At 47.4% G+C, this 22,474-nt stretch overlaps 2 protein-coding genes across 2 annotated transcripts; both read right to left on the bottom strand.

Annotated features, from left to right (window-relative positions):
* Positions 1 to 9,406: 9,406 nt before the first annotated feature.
* Positions 9,407 to 10,913, bottom strand: MYF5 (myogenic factor 5). Its single transcript, XM_027679775.1, has 3 exons — positions 10,379 to 10,913; positions 9,793 to 9,868; positions 9,407 to 9,655 (listed from the first exon to the last, which is right to left on the bottom strand). Exons 1-3 carry the CDS (start codon positions 10,883 to 10,885, stop codon positions 9,462 to 9,464), a joined length of 777 nt encoding a protein of 258 aa, XP_027535576.1. The 5' UTR covers positions 10,886 to 10,913; the 3' UTR covers positions 9,407 to 9,461.
* A 5,936-nt stretch (positions 10,914 to 16,849) lies between these two features.
* MYF6 (myogenic factor 6) lies at positions 16,850 to 18,574 on the bottom strand. The gene is made up of 3 exons (XM_027679618.1): positions 17,993 to 18,574; positions 17,732 to 17,822; positions 16,850 to 17,513 (listed from the first exon to the last, which is right to left on the bottom strand). The coding sequence occupies exons 1-3, from the start codon at positions 18,506 to 18,508 to the stop codon at positions 17,395 to 17,397; spliced, it is 726 nt and encodes a 241-aa protein (XP_027535419.1). The 5' UTR covers positions 18,509 to 18,574; the 3' UTR covers positions 16,850 to 17,394.
* Between the last annotated feature and the right edge of the window lie 3,900 nt (positions 18,575 to 22,474).

Raw genomic sequence — 22,474 nt, 5'->3', positions numbered from 1 at the left:
GCCAGAGGGAGTGAAATCTCACACAAGTGTAGGGTGTCACTTGAAGGTAGGCACTTCTATTAAGACCAGAATTATTTTTAATTTTATAAGCATTTGTGTGTTATACTTTCTTCTGGATTGATGTCATGCTTATAATTTTCAATTTTCAGGCTACAGCTTTTTAGGTCATGTTTGGCTTGGATACATAGCACATGCTTTCAATATGGATTCAGGTTTTTTTCCCTTCTCTTACCAATTGCTTCATTGCATTTAATTTCAGTGGAAGAATTATAGCAACGAAATTAATCCAGAAGCCCTTCTCCCTACCTCCAGCTCTAAGTTAGAGCCCACATTTGTCAGTCTGCCACACTGAACAGCACTGACGTTAGCTCAGGACCTGATGAATCCTGCCTGAGTGTGCATGTAATCAGCAAAGTTTGAGGATTGTTTAATGTTGGAGCAGTGCTCATATTCTTACAGTGCAGGCAGTTCTCAGATAACCCACATTTTCAACTGGGTTATACACAGCTTTTCTCTTTTTCTAAAGGAAACAAGAAACAGGAACATGAAAACACTCATAAACCACAAAATATTTGCCAACCACATTTCTTTCTAGAATTAGAGGAAGAAGAGTTGTAGGTGTTGCTCGCAGATTTTAGCCAAGTGACCTTCGAGATCAGAATCGAACAGAACTGTTCAGGTAGCTAAAAGATGCAGAACCCCATCTTTGCAGAACTACTACCTCCTGTGAGCCTCTAACTTCTCTAAAGAAGCCCCTGAGCTTTCCAAACATTGCTGCAGCAATATTATAATAAAGCTACTGGGGAAGGTCTTTTCCAGAGACAATATGGACATCCATATCTGACATGGCAGGATTACATACAATAAAATTTAATTGGGGGCTGAAAACTCAGTCAAGCATTGCATGACCAATCCCCCAAAAAAGTACTCCTATGACATTTTACATAAATAATCTGGTAATGCTTATACACTGGTTTTCTTCCTTCCCACAAATCATCTCAATTTTTAAGCTTTGAACTTGCTAAAACTTGCATATATAAAGTATGCCTGTGCACAGGTACTTCTACTGGTTCAAAAGGATGTGAAAATAAACTTGGTTGCATCTTACCCTAATATCTTATAACACTGATTTCTTTTTAATGACTCTAAAATTTGTTATTTAAAAAGTGAAGGGTCTTATAATGTGTTCAGCAAAATCTTCTCTCTGACTTTGTTTCTAACTAGATGGATGGGCAAAGTTTTTTAAAATATAATTAGGTTCCAGAGGAAGAATTCTTCACAGTCACCTTGCACTTTCTACCTATCAATAACTGCCGTACTCAGTGGGTAGATACCTTACCTTATCTTACCTATTCAGGAAGAACTGATTGGCATTCAAGACCATCAAGAAAAACACTGCAGTTATTGTAAGTGCATTCCCTTATCCTATGTGCCACACCTACAAAATGTTCACAAAATGTCCACAAATGTCCACAAAATGTCCTTTGAGTTCATTTAATCTGTGACTTTGAGCTCCATCTGCTACAATGCTCACTTAGGACAGGAGAGGTGATGTGTTGTGTGGAGCTACTGGGCACCACAGTCAGATCAGGTCAGGTCACTGCTGCACTTGCACTGCTTCTTGTAAGGCTCGGGGGTTGGGTGGTTCCTGTTATAGTAATTCCTGTAACATACACCTCAAATCACGGCTTACAAAAATTTAAAGGTATTTCCATTACAAACTCTGCCCCTAGTTCTTTTGGGCTAGGTTATAGGATTTAACATTGCAACGAACTCCTCCCCTTGCTCCCAGCAACTACTACTTAACAGTAGTAGTTATCTTTTTTGCTTAGTATAAGCTGATTGGCAGTCAAGACCATAGAAAAAACACTGCAGTTATTGTGAGAGCAATTTCAAGCTCCTACTTCTGCACATCATGGCCAAATAAAACAGAAAACATGACTGTACTTGATATGCCATAGTGTGTGAACAGAGTGTGGGCTCTGGCTCTCAAGCACGCTGTAAGTTGTGTGAATCGGTGTATCCATTATAATCACAACAAAAAGAAATTTTCCAGCACTTTTGACTTAAACAAAAATTCCTCTGAGAAAGCGATTTTGGGGGGTGGGGCAGAAAATCTCCCAAGGATTGCTGAGCTGAAAGGATCAACCAGGAAGCTTCTGCCACAGGAGAAACAAGGCAGGGCTAGTGGGGAGGACAGTGGGCAGCCTTTGGGGCTGGGGCAGCATCTGAGACACAGGCTCACTGCAGTTAAGCCTCAACATTAGCTAGGCTAGTCCTTCTTTCAGCTTAAAGCTGTGTCCTTGCCCTTGTTTACCCTCAGCAGCACTAACCCCTCCTTTTGAAAGCAAAGGAACAGTTTCAGATACCAGAGGATTTGGAGCAGAGAATCTGGATATTTTAACGTTGTTCAGGCTTCAGTCATCATGAATATCACTTTACAGCTCAGCGCATAAACAGTCCATTTCTGAAGAATGAGAAAATGAATATAATGTAACTACATTGTAGGCCTTCTGGCCCAAATCTCTTCCTAGTGAAACTCCAGGGGCTTCAGTGGAGTTGCGACAAGAATAAACTTGGCTGTCTAGCTGTACTTTATAATACACTATTTCTGATTAAAAGAGAGATTACATGAAAGTAAAGATTTCTTTCTGTAAGTATTAAACCCAAATGACACTCAAACTTATTCAAGTAACCAAGTGCATTTTTTATAAACCATAAAACTTTTTATAGATGGGGAAAAAATGGGCAACAAAAAGCATTAACAAAAATAGGACTATTCATTTTATAAATATGAACGTAAGAAATTATGGTATTGTTGAAATGACATATTAAATCAACACTATACACCAAAATACATGCTTCTTTTTTTCTCATAGTCCTTATCTTCAACAGAAAAGAGAGCGATAGGGACATGGGTTGTGGGTGGCAGACATGGCCAGGGCACCCCTCAGAGCCAATCACTTCTGCTTGAGAAGTCCAGTTTCATGAGCACTTTTCTAAAAGGAGCTTTGACTGTCCTACTTATTAGGAAGTTTAGAAATAACAAGTTTCACATTTCAAAGTTCAGTCATTTTTGTATTTCACCCAGGCAATAAACATGTGAGAAATTTGTACCCTGTGAAACGTGCGTTTCAGGCACTGGTAGGATACAGCTGTCTCAGTCCTTGTTTACTTGGTTTCTCCTCTCCTTCATGCTCAGCATAAGGGATTTTAGAGTTATTAAACTTTTTCCCAGTTGCCCAGAGACACCACCCCTTTGCTTCAAACTGAGTAGCTGCATATACAACTGTGTGACAACTGCCCTCCCTGCTTTCTGTGCTTACCTTTTTAGTTTCAGCAGGAGCTCTCTTTTGCCTGTCAGCAGGTATGTCTATCAAAGGGAATTCCCAATATGAGACAGTCACTGTCACCCAGACTCAGTGTTAATCCACCTGTATTTCCAGCAATGAAACAGCTTCAGATTAGTGAGGGGTCCCCTTTCCCTGAATATAATGTTACTACATTGTTACATGACCTGCTTGATGTGTCTTCCTTTGGCCAGTTGCACAACAGGAACAGACTCATGCGCTATGCTATGACCAGGTAAGCAGTCTCATAGAGTTTGCAAGGAAGATGAGGGTTAATGTTTAAACTCTGAATGAGGCCCAGAAAAATCCCCATTTAATCATGCAGGGATTATGAGCTCAACTCTTATTGTTTAGGTGCTGCATAAATCTTCACTACTGACTGAGGTCCTGAAAGTGCCCAAGAGGATGGTGCTCATCCACTTGCAGAAGTTTTATACTTAGAAATTCACATTCGTGAGTTCATAGCATTATATATAACCTGAGAAAAAGAGGACCAAAGAACTTCCAGGTGCTCACTCAAGGCACAACTTTAATGAAATGTACAAGTCTTAGGATAAAAATGATAGCTGCCAATAGGCATACACCCAGAGAAGAAGGGAGTTTGGTGATTTGCTCCTAATAACAGCTTGATACTATCCAACAAAGAGAGAATCATGGCAGTGAGGACCAAAGCAAAGGCAGCCACTTCCCAGATGACTGACCAACTCTATTCTGGCCTACTGGAAAGGTTTTTAATGTTTTTAAAGCTACTTTTTCAAGTCACTGAGATAATGTAGTTAAATCTGAGAAAGAATTTTTGCTGTGACGTGATCTCTACTGTCTATACAGGTGATTACAACAAATCTATGCATAAGCATTAACTTTGAGGAAGGGATTTCAGATTTATACTTCAGATGCATCTTCAGCATTACCAGCAGAGACATTTCCTCCTCTTCTTTTCTAAGCACTCAACAGAAAGACTCAGAATTGCACTATTAGTTCAGTTTGAAGATGATCCAAAAGAGCAATTGTAGAACTAAATACTTTTTAAAATAGAAATACTCCTTCTCTTTCTATTTCTTCAAAGTATCATGAAAGGGACAGGAACACAAACAAATCTAGTATTTTTTCAGATTAGTAAAAAAACCCCAAAACCAACACACAACATCTTGCATACATCACTACTTAAAACATGGAAATGAGAGCAACAGAATGAGTTTTCAGCAAATTCAAACACATCCATTTAAAAAAAAAACAAACCCCTTTCCTGGAGCTGTGGTGTATTTGCTAGTGAGGTCTTTGCACTGAGCTATACACAGGTGTAACAAGTTACAGTCAGTTTTCTCACTGCTAATTAAGGTGTTATTAGTTTATTAATTTTCTAAATTCTGTGGAATCAAACCATTAGAGGTTGATTAAATCCATAGTTTGGCTCACTATAATGCATTATAAGCACACGAGCTTGAGTTTTATACTACAGCCAGACCTTTGCTGTGTCCCTGCTAGGTAGCTGAGTCCCACTGCAAGTGGGAGGATTTGGCACTTGAAAAAAAAATAAAAATAGGACCTAAAGCTTTTAGAGCTTCTTTGTAGGATTTGATTTTTGCTTAGCATACGTGTTATATGGATTTTTAAAACAGAAACGTCAGTTCAAAGCACAGATTCATAGAAGATTCAGAGAAAAAAAGAGAAAAAACATACCTTTATTCCTCTGCTTTTACTCCAGGTCTGAAGGCCTCTCAGAGGGTGTCAGATTCAAATGCACCTGATTTAATGCATACACTGATCTCTCTCTGGCCTTGCTGACCCTCATATACATGATGTCACCTTTTTCAAGAAGAGATGAGCAACACCTTCGGCATCATTGCCACCAACACATTTCAGCCGATTGCCAGGCTGTTCATAAATGTTACTAATGCTCAAAAAGAAAATGGACTCTAGGAATGAATAATGCCTATCAGCTGGTCTGGGGAGTGGAAAACAGCAGACCTTTGAGAAAGTAGCTGGACTCTGCAGTGGTTTTGGCATGAGGTCCATGAGTGTCCAAGATGCATAACCTCCTGGAGATAGGAAGGTGGGGCACCTGCTGGATGAAGGTAAAATATATCACACCATGTCTGGGAAGGGTAGTAACTCTTTCAGTCCATCGCTATTCTGGTGGATGGGTGTATCTGTTGGACTGGATGGAATGAACAGTGTAAGATATAGCGAGGGTAAAGGCCACTAGTGAAGCCTAATCTAATACTCCACAGAAAACTCAAAAGAAATCATGAGAAAAAACAGCTCTTCTGTCTCTTTTTTAGTCATTTCACTAATCCAGTTGGCTCTAGGAGAAGCCTGGCCCTGATGCCCAGGAGCAGCAGCACATGGACAGATGCATGGCTCGCTCCCTCCACATTTGGGGGTGAACTTCTCCATCCCTCACACAGGGTCAAATCAGCCAGCAGGATCTCAGCCCAGTCTGGAGCTGGCCAAGCTCATTAGATCTTTAGTTGCCAGGAAGGCAGTTGTGACCAGCTGTAAGGCTGATACCCAGTGCAGAGCCTGCCAAAGGTCAGCAGCAATCAGCTGGCCAGCTGCGGGTCCTCCAGGGACTCCAAGGTCCAGCTGAGAGGAGTAAGGAGAAGTGATGAGTGAGTCAAGGGCTCTGCAGAGGAAGAGAAAGGAGAAGGAGAAAGGAGAAGGAGAAAGAAGAAGGAGAAGGAGAAAGAAGGAGAGAGTGAGGGAGGAAGGGAGGAGGAGGTGCCTGCTGTGGTTAAGTCTAACTGCTCCTGACAAGCGGGCTGAGATGCGAAGATGAAGATGCTGAATTTCCACTGAAATGTAGCTATGAATTTGAAGTGTTCCTGGGCATATTCAGACAGTCAGTATGACTTAAGACCCCTTCATCTTCCAAAAACTAATTACTAAAAGTTTGTCATTTTAAGCCTTACCACAGGAGAAAAAAAGAGGTTGATCTTTTCCTACAGGCAAAATGAGTGTTTTTCCCTACAAGCAACTCAAGAAATTTGAACATAAAGCAAGCAGGACCGTTATCTTGATGATGTATTAAAGGGTCTTTTCCAGGTTTCTATGTTAGTTTTGCAAGGTACAGTGGGCCTTTTGATCTGAATTTAAAACATGTATTTCTCTAAAGGTCTCTGCTTTTTTAAAGGTTTCTTAATGAAAGATAAAAGACATTAAAAACTACACACACACACACAAAAAAAAGAAGCTCAGCTGCCTCCCTCAGTCATGAACCAAAAAAAGTATGATTTTCAGAAGTAAAATTAAAATACAACATTAATTACAGCGGTTTTTAAATTGTACAGAATTGTGCCCTTCCTTGCAGTGACTGATAGACAGCAAACTTGCAGGTCCTGTGTTATATTCATTATTCTGACACTCATGAGGCATCCTTGTCTGCCTGGCCTGTGAGGCCAATGCACGCTATCTCAGAGCCTGAGGCACTCAGCCACGTAGTAAGAGTTAGGATAGGTGGAGCTCAGATTTTCTAGACCATCATCTTCTTATGTATTTCTGGGCACCGCCTTCCTTAAATGAACATGTTTCATATGGAATATAAATCTTTTTTTTCCGTTCCACATCCTGTTATTATTATTAAATATGCAAAATCTGACCACAACAGTGTATCTTCCAAGACCACAGCCTTTTATATCTTGTTCTTCCCAATCCACAGACTAAAGGCAGTTTCATGGTGCTCACTTCCATTCCTTATGAGGATTACAGCACATTTTGGGTCATGGGAGCTTTTTTCATAGATGTCCTATAATTAAGATTTTGTTTCCTAGGTGTGTATAACAAAATCCACAGATTGTAAACTAGCCTAGTAGGATTTAGGAAGCTATGGACAAACATCCCACAGACGGAATACTTCTCCTCACACTCTGAAAAACTGCTTCTCAGAAGTATTGACCTTTTTGCAACTCTTAAAATGTCTGCCAGCCAAAGAGAGGTGTACATTACCAACATGTGATTTGCTAGTGTTACTCTGCATACTTCACCCAAGATCACTTGCCAAGGTCAGCACAGTGCAGATTGAAATGTTGAAAGTTCTCCAGCTTAGCTTACTTTAAAATACCATTTAAAATCATCTGCACTGTATTAGATCTTTGGGAATAATCTGTATCCTTGGGATGGTATTTTGGTTAGGAGGAGTGAACACTGCAGCAATGTGTGAGAAATCATCAAATAAAACTAGTGATGTTCACAATTTTGCATAAAGATTCCTATGAACAGATTCCTATGAAGTGATCCCTCGTAACCAAGAAAGACTCTGTTTGTGTTAAGGCACGTGCATACTCCTGAAGCATCTGTGATGACAAGAGTGTGTGAATACCTTTTTTGTACCTCTGCACAACCTCAACTCAGGGTTTTCAAACCACTTTTTCTACTCTGTGATTACCTGGGACATACCTATACACACAGAAAGCCCATTCTGTAAAGGCTCCTCCTGAAATACTCTGCTGAAAAAAAAACATTTACCTCAAGGTCACATGGCAAGGGCAGAGAGTGATTTTGAGGGAAGCTGTGCACAAGGGGTAGGCTGGCCTTGCCCTGTGTCAGGTGCACACCTGCTACCACCCAGCTGCAGGCTCAGACAGGTAGGTAGGTGCCACTTCACTTTCTCTGTGGCCCTTTGTGGGGGACACGGTCCCTCAATGTGCTGTGGGGATGGAGCCATTCCTCAGTTAGGCTTCTTTCATCCTCAGTTCAGAGACGCTGCCAAAAAGCAGTCAGGTGGTACCTTTTGGTGACATGACTAAGCTGGGCTGGGTTCAAGTGAAAGATTTATCAGAGATGAAATACCACTTCCAGGCCCCTTGGCCACTGACTGCTAGCAAAATAAACACAACCGGCAAATACATTCTTATGCCACTCTAGTAAGGCGCATATCCCTTCCCACTCAGAGTATTAATCATATGAGACATTTCTAGATGCACTGAAGGAGCCCGACTCTTCATCTCATCTCTGTCTTTTTACCTTTTTTTTTTTTTTTGTGGGAGAGGCAGCTAGACAAGTTGAATTACAACTAAAGGAGTGCAAAGAGCTGGAAATTTTTTATGGTAGAAAGACTTAGATTGAGTGCCTGGAAGGAGATACTTGTTAAGTCTGAAACAGATGAAAATTTAGCCTGGTTCTTTCTAGACCCAATGTAGTGTAATGAATTTTTATCCTGACTGGTAAGACCAAAGTCATTAGGAGCAAATAAATGCGTATTGCTTTCCAAATATTGTGAAATACACCTCATGGCTTGTGAAAGAGATACATGTGGTTTGTTCTTACTAGTTTTACTAAATTTGTCTCTGCCAGAGGACTGAGTAAAACTCCCCATCAGAGGATCAGAGCTATATCATACAGTTGTTTTGAGAGGAGAGTCACCATGCAATTTTAGGGACAAATCCTGGAATACACAGTCAGTCTTCATACCTAGTCAAAGAAACAAGAGCTTTCCTGGTGCGGGGAAAGGAAGAAGGGGAGGGAAGGATAGAAAAATAGGACTATAAAATATCACTTTTACTGAAAATAAATATGACTATGAAATATCACTTTTATAGAAAATAAAGGAAACTGTGCCCATAACAGGACCCCTAATGGGAGAATTTAACCCTCCACATTTTTGTTTCTCCATGAGCAGTCTCAGAACGATATGCACTGGTGAAGTGAGAAACAAGTTCCTAGGCCCCAGCCCGGCAAGACGCTCCATCTCCCGGCTCGGGACCGCCGTGATGAGGCGGGGTCAACCTAGGCTGGGTGACGGCTGAACAGGAGTGCAGGCGGGAGCCCCGCAACCGGGTCTCGCTGCCCTCCCCCATACGAGGGAATGCAGTTAAAGAACCAGTCGGTCAGACAGCTCTCTCACAGCACGTTTTATTTGCAGCGGGGTTTCCAGGGTAGTGCGTGTGTCCCGAGCCCCGGGGTCTGCCTGCCTCGGGGATATCCCGGGCCGGGGCCCGGCAGGACGCTTTGCCTTCAGCCCTCAGAGGGAGGCGGCGGCCCAAGGGGCACCGGGGCTGCCCCTCTCGCCCGAGAAGCATTTGCAGGAGGCGGCTGGGCGCGGGGGCGGCTCCGGCGGGCGGGCAGTAGCCCCGGCTGCGGCAGCAGGCGCGGGGTGCCGGCCCTTCTGGCTCCTCATAGCGCCTGGTAGGTCCGTCGGGGCGGCGGCGTCCCGGGCGTCCCCGGCCCCGAGTCGATGCTGGCGCTGGGCGAGAGAGAGTCGGCGTCGCGGAGGGGCAGCCCTGGTTCCTCCCCCGGGGAGAGACGGTCCACGATGCTGGAGAGGCAGTCCAGGCTGGACAGGGAGCTGCTCTGATCGGCGGCGTACGCTGCACCGAGGGGGGGGGGGGGGGGGGAGGGGGGACGGGGGCACGGCAGCACGTTACCGCAGGGCCCCGCGCTGCCTTCCCCAAAATGCCACGGGAGTGCGGGGCCCGCGGCTCGGCTCAGGTCGAGTCCAGCTTACCGTGGGCCATCTCGGAGCAGTAGACCGCGTCGAAGCTGCTGCCTCTCGCCGACCAGATGGGACTGCCGCAGTCGGCCTGCAAGACAGCAAGGGGCGAGTGCCGGCCCAGCCGCCCCCGCCCAGGGGCCAGCGGGACGCTCCCCGTGAAGGGAAAGCGCCTTGAAGACCGGCGGGGGGGGAGCCCCGGCGCCCGCGGGCAGCGAGGCAGCAGCCCCCCGGCCACGCTGCTGCCGCTGGGCAAAGTCTTCCCCGCCTCCCCCCGCCCCACACCGAACCCCTCTGCGGCACCGCGCTAAGAGAGGAGGAGAGGAGATGCCTGGACACCGGGGCTGGGGCGCCTGAAGGGTGTCCTCGGGTAGCGCTACCGCCCCCCCCCAAGCATCCCCGGACAGCCCACGTGCGTGCTCAACGGTAAATCTGGGAAGGGGCCTGTTATAAGGAAAACCACCCGCCTTTTCCTGATGTCCGGATGCATTCGACCCGTCCCACACCCATGGGACTGGTCCCACGACGCTAGGCCGAGGGGGACCTGTCCACGGGCCTTCCTGGGGTCCCCACAGCCCGATCTCTCCTGCCTCCCTCTTACCATCCCATCGGAGCAGCTGGAAGTGGGGCTGGTCGGTTCGGAGCAGCTCTGTCCCGGCAGGTGATAGTAGTTTTCTACCTGTTCCCTCAAGAGCTCCTGGAGGCTCTCGATGTATCTGATGGCGTTTCTCAGGATCTCTACTTTGGGGAGTCTCTGGTTGGGGTTGGCAGTGGTGCATCTCTTCAGGGTCTCAAAAGCCTGGTTCACTTTCTTCAGCCTCCTCCTCTCCCTCATGGTGGCCGCCTTCCGCCGGTCCATCGTGGTGGATTTTCTTTTGCAGGCTTTGCAAGCCCACATGAGGCAGTGACCGGCCTGGTGGTGGCCAGTGGGAGCTCGGACATGCTCCTCTTCCTCGGAGCAGGCGGGCTCGGGGCGTTCGTGGGCGCCGAAGGGGGGCAGGTCCCTGGGCTCAAAATCCTCGGGGAACTCGACCTCCGGGGAGGAGAGGCAGGAGCTGTCGTAGAAGAGCTCGGACGGGGAGAACTTGCAGCTGTCCATCACCTCCATCCCTGCTGCGAAGGCGTCAGTGCGGGACGGCAGCCACTGGCTCTCGGCGAGGCGCTCCGCAGCGCGGTGGGGCAATTTCCTCCGTAATTAGCGACCCAAGACCAAGTGTCTTTCGGGTGATGCAGGGGGCCCTTATATATACATGGAAAAGGAGGCTGGTCTGCAGCGGCCAGTCTTTATTAGCATATCCCACCACAGCCTCTGCCTGTGACTGTCTGGACAAGCCCCCTCCAGTGCCCAGGAGACAATTTGCTCCGCACCGTTCCTTCGGAGAGCCGAGAGCTGGGCATTTTTCTAATGAACGACCTCCCCAGAACTGGTTGCGACATCTCCGAAGTTTCAACCAATTCTGGGAATTTTCAGTTTTGGTATGGAAAGAGAGAGGGGGGCAGTGGACGCGCACAAACCACCGACATTTCCAACAAAGTCCTTCCTCGTCCCGATGTTCCCATCTCCCATCACACGCTGCCTCGGGGGAATTAACGCTGAGCATCCCCATAGCATCTACAGTGTCTACTTGCATATCTTTATTTCCCACAGCCCGTGATCCAGGTCTAGCCTGAAACAATCTACCCTTCTTTTTAGACCTAAGCTGTGTTCATTTATATCGAGGACAGCGTTGTCCTGTCGTTAAAGTTGTGTCACCAACTGATTAAATTTACAAATTGAGGGACAAAAAGGCACAGCTACTTGTGGCCAGGAGTGACGAGGAGGGGGGAAACCCAGATTTTAGTGCTGTCGGATCGGGCCACGGGGAAAGGTATTCACAAAAGAAAAGTGTATGTGTTTGCTACGAAACAAATCCTCTTCCCATTCTTTCTCCTACTCGTGTGACCTGGTGCTGCTAGAGACACGACAGTCAAGCAGTGCCTTGGGCTTGCTAATTTTCTGCTTTCAGGCAAAATTGTACCGTTACAGATGCGTCCCAGCTGCCAGTGCAACAAACCCCTCCTGGAAGTGTAAAATTTCTAACCCCACAATCCCTAAGTAACTTTACACAAGCCGGGGACAAAAGCCTTGCAGAGCCCCAGCCGCAGCAGTAGCCGAGCAGAGCTGTGCAAGGGTCATTAGAGTGGTAATGAAGCCATTTAACAGGCATTTGCTAACGCGCAGGAATCCTTTGGTTTCATCCAGGTGGCTTTTGTAGCTGAGGAAAATATTACGAGAAGGCAAAGGAAACCTTCCCTACCTGGGAATAAAATTATATGACCTAGGTTAACTCAAACGGAGAGCAAGTGACCCAGCAGCGGTTCAAACACTACGGAGTCTGTCCGTGTGCCCAGGAAAAAGGTGTCTTCACTTAGCCACCCTTCAGGAAGAGGTAATGCGGTGGCATGGCGAGCCGGTTGTCTCAAGGAGCCGCTGATCAAGTGAGCAAGGCAGGTAGGGAGTATCTACTGAGAGAAGCGCCCTGTAGCAGCGCACATCGCTGGAAAGCGATCCTCACGGGAGAGGCGGAGAGCAGCCAGCAGCTCGGCCGGGGTTGAGGCTGGAGGGACCCCATCTGCTCCTTTTTTCCCCTCCACCACCACCCCCGAATCCCCAAAGGCGGATTTCCACTCTAAGGCTAAAACTTTTCCTAAAAAACATCCATGCACACACCCTTCTTCCTTCGAGCAGACGCATGATTATCTAAAGTCTGGGGAAGGCTACATCTGCACTACTTTGGTTTATTTGGGGCCATAAACAGGGGGAGCCCCCTTTGAAATGAATACTGTAGGAAAAGCAGGGAGTTGATAAAGGAGTAAAGTTACAGAAAGGGGAAAGCTCAGAATTTCAGGCTTCTGTCGCTCTGAGATGTGGGTTGCTGTTTTGTTGGGCCGCATCTGAAATAGGGCAGTTCTCTACTGTTTTGCTAAGACAGTGTCCTTCAGAAGGGGTTCTGCTTGGCAGTAACTTGAACTCTTCACTGGGATGTGGCGTGCACACACAGAGATACAGATAGACACATATATGCAATTTGATTTACCACGTTTGCACCGGGTAAAATAGACCTGTTTACATATTCATGTTTCATGCACAAAAAACCTTGATCTTTAAAGTGCCGATTGCAGTTACGATCACCTTTCTTGGCTGGTGCATGCTTGGTTTCTCTCCAAGCATGCATTGTGGATCTCACGGTGCCCAACGCCAACCCCCTCAGCCCCGCTCTCCTGACATGCAGAGCTTTAGCTCGCAGCTCTGACTCTTAGCTCAGCGGGGGCTGTTAAAAACCGTGCCTTTCCCAAAAAGTCTTTGAGGAGCTAGAAGAATTTCTTTCCTTTTTCCTTGAATATTTTTTGGGGAAAGGGAAGAAAGCATGGAAGAGTCTGTCATTCAGGAAGAAAAAAAAGTCTGTAAATAGTATTCTTTAAGGAGTCCCCGGCTCCTCTGGTAAAGAGATCTCGAAACAAACTTGCAAAAATGCAGTAGGCGAGTGGAACTAGAGCAAGGGGAGAGAAAACACGAACTACAAGGCTGGCTAATGAGGTTTCTGGGGAAAGGCGAGGTGAGGGGGTGGGGGAGGATACTGCTGCATTTCAGGAGGCTCAAGTCCGGAAAGCGGGAAGCAGCCTGAGAATCAGACACTGTCTGCTCCTGCGGACGGGTAGAGAGAAAACGGTGAATGTGTCAGGCTTTCTTTAAATGATGCTCCTCACCCCAGCCCTCCCCGCTCAGCAGCAATCGCCGTGTCGCACCTATTTCTGGAGGGATTCCATCCCATGTGGGCACCGTTTGCAGACCGTGCCATGTTTTTCCAAGCCCCACGCCTTTCTATTTAAGAAAAGAAAATGCCACCGAAACCAGAAATCACCGGGCTGGGGGGGTGAGAGGTGTTTGGGGTCCACTCGAGCGCGCCCCCAACCCCGGCCCTTCGGAGCGCCTTGCGCGCTGCCCCGCCGGCCTCCGGCCTCGACGGAGAGCACAGCCAGGCCCCGGTGCAGCGCGACGAGAGCGTCACTCAGGGATGAAACTTAATGCTGCCAAGCCGCTCCACTCCCGCTGTCGGTGGTTGCCGGTAGCGACGGTGAGGGCTACCCCGCGCTGCCCCGGCAGCAAAACTGTTTCCCAGTCGGGCTGGTGAGGCCGGGCGCTTCTAGCCGTGTGAGAAACGTTTGGTTCCCCCCAGCGCTGAGAACCGTGCGCACCTAAGTAAACACATTAGTACCTGCCAGAGGGATTTGTATAGAGGACAGCTGAAGAAGGCATTGGCCTCTGTTGGCTCCCTGGGACTCCCAGGAGAGATCAAAGGGACACGAGGGATATTTTAGCAGCCTTGAGACTGGGAAAAGTTGCTAGTTCCTGCTATAGGACGGACGTCCCAGCGAGCACATGGTTCCATTATTCAACCTATTCCCTCCCCTGCCCCCCACACCCATTCCCAGCTCAAAACAGCAGCGATCCACGCAGGAATTTCTCCCCAGGAAATAGCTGCTGTGTCGCCGCCTGCCTCCCTTAACTTCGAACTCAGAGAATAAGCTGACCACGGTACTGGCTGTCCGTCTCCCTCCCTGAATTGTAGGCTATTTTATCAAGGAAAATAAAGATTAAAAAAAAAAAAAAAGAAAAGAAGGGCTTTAAACACTCGGTCGCGTCACTTCAGAGGAAAGCAGTGACAACGCGGCGGCACTGCAGACAAACACCCCATCTTCTCCCCCTCGCCTTCCCCCCCATCGCTTCCCGGCCCCGCAGGCATCGCGAGCGGGCGGCGGAGCGTTGCCACGCCGAGCCAGGCACCCCTCCTGTCCTGAGGGAGCGAGTAGGTGGTTCCCGGGGGAGCGGAGCAGGTAGAGGCGAAGAGGCCTGTGTTGAGTATGGGCTTTCGAGCGCGCGTTAAACGAACTGTATCGGGGAGGACGCAGGGACAGGGCCACTTGCATTCCCTTAAAAACTTCGGTGACTTTGTCCGTGGCCGCTCCGGAAAAAGACTTGATTAAATCACAAATCTCTTGTCTTTACCCAGTTATTACCCTTTGATTTTGTGATTCCAGCGCCCTATTTGTTTTGGCTGGGGACTTGAGTAAAGATTATCGTTATTAATATCTAACACAAACATCTTAATTGCAAACACACTGACGACCTTCACTGGGAAGCCCGGCATGTCAGCCGCAGCCGTGGAGGTCATGGAGAGTCTCTCTGGGAGATATTTTCTTTATTTAATGAAAAAGACTCTTCTTTAGGCAAACTTAGTCCAAACAATCGCTCAAGTTACCATGCTGCTGGAGAAGATGCTGTAGTGGGGGTCCTACCGGGCAGAACTGGTTGTTCGTAGAAGTCAATGCTGAGCTGAGGGTTAATCTGACATTCGGCTGCCCAGATGTCGGCGCGACACTCTGGCTTTGGGGAGTGGCTCAGCACCGCTCCTACCCTGCTGCGGGCAGCAGGTCCCGCGGGTCTCGGATCAGCGTGTGAACTGTGTGCAGCTCTTCCCGCGCACCTGGCAGGGATCGAAACAAATTAGGAAGGACGGCGGCGAGCTGCTAGCCCGATCTGAAATACTCTGTGGCTGGTCAAGTGCCTTCGCTACAGAAGCGAGATGAATCGCCTCCGCTCTCTCGCCAGGTCGCAGAGACGGCACGCAGGGGGCTGCGCTCCCCGACGCGCCGCTTTCTGAAGAGTTCTAGAGTTCCCCGCGTCAAAGGGGTTTAATTTGAAAGGAGAAAAAGGGTGAAACCGTCGCATCACTGTGCCCACCACACTGCCCCGCCACAATTATTCTTTAGAACGGAGTATCTTATTATAGAGCAATTAAGAGCTAGCTCTTGACTGGTTTAAAAATCAGACTAGCCACGGCGGCACAGAAAAGGCGGTAGGAAGGCATGGTGATGGGAGAGCCGGCTCTCAGGGAAGGCTCTGCCCAGAGCTTCCACTTCAGACGGGTGTACCCGTGCCCGAGCCGGCCGGGAAGGGGGAGACTTTCCCGAAAAGCTACTGTCACCTTTCAAAAAACAAGAACAAAAAATAAATCAGTGGCTAAAGTTGACGAGGAGAGCGCCGGTGGGTGAAGTTGAAGTGTCTGTCGTCCCTTTGCTTGCCCAGGCTCTCCGGCGAGCCCTGTGTCTGTGTGCTTAGGGCAGAATGTGCTGTTCCCTGGTGGCCACCTCTTCCCGGGGGTATAATCTATTACAAACCGTAACGCTCTGACTGTGAGCAGCTCCGCTCCACCATCCTCAGGCTGTGTTTTTTCACATCACTGACTGAAAGGCTTCATATGTTGTTACCCTCCCATCTCCAAACCTTTTCGGCCCCTTAACTCTTTCCTTGCCGGGGGACCCCATTCCCTTCTCCCTCAGGCACAAGGAAGTCAAGGGGAGTTACTTTTTCTGGGAAGAAACCACAGCTATCCCCAGACCCCAAGAGAGCGAACTCCTGTCACAGCCTTATCGCTGCCCCGTTAGGGCAGCAGGACCATCATTTTTGCCGCAGACAAGGCCTGCGTTCAAGTCCTCGGTGCCGAAAGGAAGAGGTGGGACGCGCTGAGCCTCTCCCAGCTCAAGGACCAGGGCGGGAGGTGGAGGGGTGGGGGTGTCTTTTCGCGCGTCCCGTTTCTAAGCTCACCCTCCACGTGCAGAGCAAGGCCGAAGAAGTGTCCCTGCCTGGCAAGGTACTCGAGCGGCCCTGTTGGACATTTTAGGGGAGCAGTATCGCTTTCCAGGGGGACGTGCGTTGCGCAAGCACGGCAAGGAATCGGGCCGCGGAGCGCTGCGGGAGCCGGAGAGGCGGCGGGCCCTGCCCGTGCTTCCCTGGGAGCCCACGGGGAGGGTTAGGCGGGTAATTCACATCGCGGGAGCGGCCCTAAATAAGGAGAGACGGTCCTTAGAGCAGTAAACGAAGGAAAAATCTATGCCGAGTCCTGCTTCCAGTCACACGGGTCGTGCTTCGGCTACACGAGTCTGACTCATCTGGGCTTCATCTCGCTGAAGTCGATGGCAGGTTTTAACTCCAGTATTGGGTTATTATGAAATTACGAGGAGGGGAGGAAAACACTGTAACACAAAGAGCTTTATTTTACAACCCAAGAAATCCATCTGTTCTTATATACAATATCACATTCCACCATTTAAATATATATGCTATGTTTACAAAAGAAAAGACAGTACTGATATTATTTACAGGAACGAAACGAGGCGGGAACTCTTTAAATATGACTCACACGAAATGCAACCAACAGCTTCACTCAGACAGGAATGAACTTCCCGGTGAGTCTCGGACAAAGAGGATCACCGGTACACAGGTAAATATCTTAAATTAGAAAAAAAAAAGAAAAAGGAAAAAAAGAGGGATGGTCTATGCAACACAATTTAAAGAAAACAAAACTCATGGGGAAAAAAGAAGAACACAAAGAAAAGAGGGAAAGTCTATCTGGCTCGAGTCAGTGAGAGCCATTTTTTGGGGAGTAGGTGTACCTTGAATCAACCTTAACAAGGCCCCTGCTTGGGTTTTCCACTGTGTTAATTTGCTTCGTTACTTGTTTAGAGGAAAGAGGATAGGGGCTCCATCTCGTTAAACATACTACCACAGAACCGGATTTATTTCTCCACCGCTTCCTCCACACTGGGCGGTTTGGGCTCGTCGGAAGAAATACTGTCCACTATTGAAGAGAGGCAGCGAAGGCTGCTGGAGGCCGACGACTCGACAACGGAGACTCCTGCTCAACGAGAGAAAAGGGATTAAAGAGCAAACCGTTCCTCCTCGCCGGGCCTGCGGCGCGGGGGCTCCAGGATGCCGGAGAGCCCGGGCAAAGGAGGGAAGGGTGAGAGACGGACCGCCGGGGCCTCAGCCGTCGGGGCGAGGGAAGGGCGCTCGGCCCCCGGGCGGCGGGCGAGCAGGGCTGGCGGAGCGGGGTCCGGCCCCGGGACGAGTTACCTTCTTTGGGGCTGATTCCTAGGGCTCGGGAATGGTCAGAAACGGTTTGCCAGTCGGAGCTGCAGGTGCTGAGGAAGTCCGAACTGGCGATCTGCGCCACACAGACGGGGGCGGGAACGGGGAGACAGGGGGAGAGGACGAGTGTTAGTGAGGTGACCCGCGGCTCCCCGGGCCGGGCCGAGCCTGGCCGGCTGACTTCCGGAGGCCCGAGGACTCGCAGGTTCCCCGAGAAGGAGGGAGGGACCAAGAGGCAGTGCTTACATTTCCCTCCTTGAGGCTGAAGTTGAAGGGGTCCCCCGCGATCTCCTGCATTTTCTCCTGCTGATCCAGCCTGTGCAAGAGATCCTGCAGCCTCTCGATGTAGCTGATGGCGCTCCTCAGTATCTCTACCTTGGGCAGCCTCTGATTGGGGTTCGCCACAGTCCTCCTTTTCAGAGCCTCGAAGGCTTCGTTGATCTTCTTCAACCTCCTCCTCTCCCGGAGGGTGGCTGCTTTCCGTCTGTCCGTGGGGGCCGACTTTCTCTTGCAAGTTTTACAAGCCCAGATCAAACACTGGCCGGGGAAGTGAGGGGGTTGTAGTCCCGGGGGTGCCAGCACATGCTCCTCTCCGCTGCTGTCACTGCCGGCCTCTGGATGCATTTGGTCCTGACATGGGGACAAGGTGCCATCGCTGCCTGGGTACAGCGGGGATCCCTCAGCCATCTCCAGCTGCTGCAGGGCTCCATTCTCCCCGTCCAAGTAGAAGAAATAGGAGCCAGTTTCAAAAAGGTCCATCATGCTGTCCCCCGGCTTCTCTGCCTGCTTGAGTTGGGTGGCGGGCTCAAAAACACCCCGAGGAACAACCCAGATGGAATTTAATTAGTGCAATGACATAAGTCCCCTGTGCTTTATATAGGAGCTGCTGAAATCCTATCCAGCTTTTAGCTGTCGCGGTGTATCACCCTCCAAAACTGATTCCAGCCAGTCTTGCGGGCGCTGTCCTGAGAACATCTCCTATTTAGAAGGGGGAGGGGGGACACTAGGGGAGGGAGGCAAGTTTAGGAAAAAAAAAGGCAAAAACAAGCAAAAAAAACCCCCAAACCCCACACCCCAACTTCCCACCCGCTCCCTAAATGCCGTGGGTTCGGGGCGCAGGGAAAGGACGCGAACTGGGGACTCGGGAGCGGCGTCCCGGCGCGGCCCCGCTGCCGAGCCCGCGGGGGCACGGCTGGAGGACAAAGGCGCGGGGCTGCGCAGGGAGCCCTCCCCCAGCCCACCCCTCACAACCTCATGCTCCCTGCCCCGGTGCTAAGTATAGATCTATAAGGAGACATTTCAAAGGCAGCTATCACTTTCCAAATAGATAGGTTAATATTTTCAGAAGAAACCCCTGCTATTTCCCCCGCCGCCCCCCACCTTCCCCTTGAAGCATGCCATTCCTGTGACCCAAGCCACCAGGGCCAGCCCAAGGTTAGGAGCCAAGCTCTCTGTCCCTCCACACGTACAGGGAAGATTGCCAAGGCAGAGCCTTGCTGCGATGATGAGGCACCCACAGATATTGCACCTCGGCTTAGCCTTTCAGTCTGAACTTTCCCACGTTGCCCATGAGGTGACAGGAGTGATTCCAGGTGACTGGGTTACAGTGTGATGGGGCTCTCCGGACAGTCCTTGTCCTTGAGGGTGTTTAGGGCAGGCAAAGCCCAGGCATATGGTGTAACTGAAGTTTGATCCCTCAAGCCTGGCAGAGTATACAGAGCTTCCTGGTCACTGAGACAGAAATGGAGCTTCTGATCACTCTCTGTTAGTGTATGCTGTAATGTCACATCATGTCTGGGCCTATCTTACTTCAAAAGAGCAGGAACAGGAAAATGGCTTGTTTGCCTCTTTCACTGGACTGCCTTGTGTTTGTTAAATCCCATGTAATTTCTTTATGCTTATGTAAATATACATATATGTGTATATGCATATGTGTCCATATCTATACACAGACACACATATTTATGTATGTTAATGTGGATATGTAAATATATTTCTATGTTTGTACATGTCTGTGTATGCACACGCATACACTTTTTCATAGAAACTCACAATAAGACATGAAGAGTGACTGAAGCATTTGGAATGCTCTCATAGGTCTCAAATGTAGCACCTAACTTCATTCTTTCTGAAGGGAAGGGTGACGTACTTGTTAATTTCTCCAAAGCTACAATGAAATTAATAATTGACTTGACTGTTTCTGCAAAACTGCAAACCAATTTCTTGGCGTACAAAAATCTTAACGACTAAGAGTAGTTGCAGTTTAGTTTTGACTGCATCAGTGTTGTTGGAATGGATCTCATTTCTGCTTTAATGAGGCAGAACAATATAAAGTTTTGGATGAGACAAAGAAATTCAGATGGTTGTCAGTGAAACTGATTTTGACACTATTCTACCACTGAGGGTTTTTTCCCTCTTCAAATTAGAAAAAGGGCAGTCTGACCATCAGGCAGTTTCTCAGTTTCTGTGCTCTGCAACTTGCTTTCTGTTTGACCTTTGACCAGTCACTTAATTTCCCTGTGATTTAATTTTCTACCTTTAAAAATGGATATAATGTTGACCTTTACCCATCCCTTGTGTCTCTCATTTAATTTGCTAGCTATCCGGGGAGAAGCTACCCCTTGGTGTTACATGCTTTAGAGTCCCACAGGGATGTTTCTCCCATACCATTAGTAATGGTAGAGAAAAGGAAAAAAAAAAAAGAAGAAAAAAGAAAGGAAAAAAAAGGAAAAACCCTAAGTGTGAATATTATTTCAATATTTTAATGTTTTGTTTTTTCACTACTGCTCTGGGAATGTTTGGAAGAAGACAGAGAAAAAATCAGTCTACTGATAAGGTGCACAAATGAAAACTTAGTTTAAGGGAGAAGGATAATTACCAAACTGTTGTTGTCCTTTCAAGAGTTTTAAGTGTATTTAGTGAGCTGGGAAACTGGAAGCTTAGGATCCAGATGCTCCTGCTGCTGTCAACAGATTTTTATTTTTTTTTTGGACAGGAAACAAAATAAATTCTTTCTTTCCAGCACTTTTAGTGATAGAGTAAACAGATTTGGTTCCTTGCAGGGACGTGTACACATCATAATTAGCCCCTTATTGAGTAAAACTCCTATCAAGTCTAAACAAATTTTAAATTGAATGAAGTAGACCAGTTTCCCCATGATATAAGTAACTTGAATTTTGCTGTAGCCATCACATTTCACCTCCCATTCCAGCTCCTTGGTGAATATAACACAGCTAGCAAACAGCCCTAGCATATATGAGCAAAATGTTCTCAGAACAAAAACCAGATCGAGTAGAAGATTCAAAAGTCGGTACTGACCTTTTTTCTCTTTGTGTCTTGCATTCAGATTGTGTTAGATATAAGCACAAAGACATAAGAGGAAGTAAATGCTCGTGAATTAGAACAACTGGACATAGAATCGGAAGGAGGATCACTGCTGAACTCTGCTTGATAGAACCTCACAGAAAAATTCACTCTCACTGTGAAGCCAGTTCTTTATTTAATTGTTAGTGCTTCCAACAGAATACTGTGGTACTCTACTGAAAACATACTTTCAGCATATTTACACAAGTAAAACATGTGATGTACTTTATTTAGTCTGCAAGGTCTATTATCCTTACCAATGAAGTATTTCAGAAAGTCGGTGAGTTGTAAATTCAGTAAGTGATCAGGATGACTCAAATCCAAGAAAAATGCACTGTATTTTAAGCCACAGCTGATCTCCAGATCCCCCAAATTCACTTTTTCACATACATTTTTCCAGATAACCGTGGTTGGATATTAATCCTGGAACTGCCTGTGTCGCTCTTAACACCTTAAGGTTTAAGAAGAAATTTAGTCCAAATCTTTAGAGAAATATTTTGTCATCTAGGACCCACTTAGCACTGCATGCCACTCCAAATACCTCCTTTTTCTCCTTCACTCTTCTCAATATTCTTCCAACCACAAGCACTGTGCATTTTAAATCTTGGCTCTCTTTGACACTTCTTTTCAGTGGCATTGGTACTCAGTGGGGATACACCATATTCATTCCAGTGTGTCACTGTGAAAGGGCACCTGGGCAAAGGTGAAATTTTCAGCCTGTCTTTTTCATAGCCCTATTCTACTCATACAATACCTGATTTGAGAGACGGTTGCATATTTTAGCTATTAGGGTAATGATTCTTATGTTGCTTCTTGCAGATTTATAAAGTGCAAGTTGCCAGCACACTGGGGTTCTCAGAGTTTGTCTGTACTTTAGATGCAGAAATATTTCTGTTCACATTTTCACTCTCCTTTTCTTCCTTTTCAACAGCATCTTTTGTAGCAGAAATTTTCAACATACTTTATTGTTAATACAGTGTTGTTCTGCCTTTATGTATGTTTTTTAAAACAGTTTCTGTTCTTCAAAACTTGTCTTTTACCAGGCTTCTGATTCCTCCTACATTTGTCTTGATATCTTCTACTGATTGCTATTTCTAACATGACCTTTCCCTGTCTCTGCTGAACAATAACATTTTTCATCAGTAGCTTTTTTCATCTAATTTCTCAACAGAAAAAAAATATGCTCTCCTCATTACAGTCTCAAGGCAACCACTTAGAGTATCTCTTTGCTACAGAAAACATTTACACTCTTACTCTTCTTGTGTTTGCTGTTTGCGCAGACCTTCTGACCTGAGTTTGGTGGGGTGTTCAGGTGAGGGTAGGTGGTACATACAGAAATATGTGTCAGTCCATGTTTTGTTGTCA

The sequence above is a fragment of the Neopelma chrysocephalum genome, unplaced genomic scaffold, assembly GCF_003984885.1.
Source record: "Neopelma chrysocephalum unplaced genomic scaffold, ASM398488v2 Primary Assembly neopelma1_59, whole genome shotgun sequence".
Taxonomy (NCBI): domain Eukaryota; kingdom Metazoa; phylum Chordata; class Aves; order Passeriformes; family Pipridae; genus Neopelma; species Neopelma chrysocephalum.
This window is presented reverse-complemented; position numbering and strand designations above follow the sequence as displayed.

What these genes read in the sequence shown, in the direction of transcription:
- MYF5 (XM_027679775.1), bottom strand. Translation starts at nt 10,885, where the DNA reads ATGGAGGTGATGGACAGCTGCAAGTTCTCCCCGTCCGAGCTCTTCTAC. An exon ending in CCAGCTGCTCCGATGGGATG is followed by an intron (nt 9,869 to 10,378) that starts GTAAGAGGGAGG and finishes GCTGTCTTGCAG; the next exon opens with GCCGACTGCGGCAGTCCCAT. An exon ending in CTGCTCCGAGATGGCCCACG is followed by an intron (nt 9,656 to 9,792) that starts GTAAGCTGGACT and finishes CCCTCGGTGCAG; the next exon opens with CGTACGCCGCCGATCAGAGC.
- MYF6 (XM_027679618.1), bottom strand. Translation starts at nt 18,508, where the DNA reads ATGATGGACCTTTTTGAAACTGGCTCCTATTTCTTCTACTTGGACGGG. An exon ending in TCAGCCTCAAGGAGGGAAAT is followed by an intron (nt 17,823 to 17,992) that starts GTAAGCACTGCC and finishes TGTGTGGCGCAG; the next exon opens with ATCGCCAGTTCGGACTTCCT. An exon ending in AGGAATCAGCCCCAAAGAAG is followed by an intron (nt 17,514 to 17,731) that starts GTAACTCGTCCC and finishes CTCGTTGAGCAG; the next exon opens with GAGTCTCCGTTGTCGAGTCG.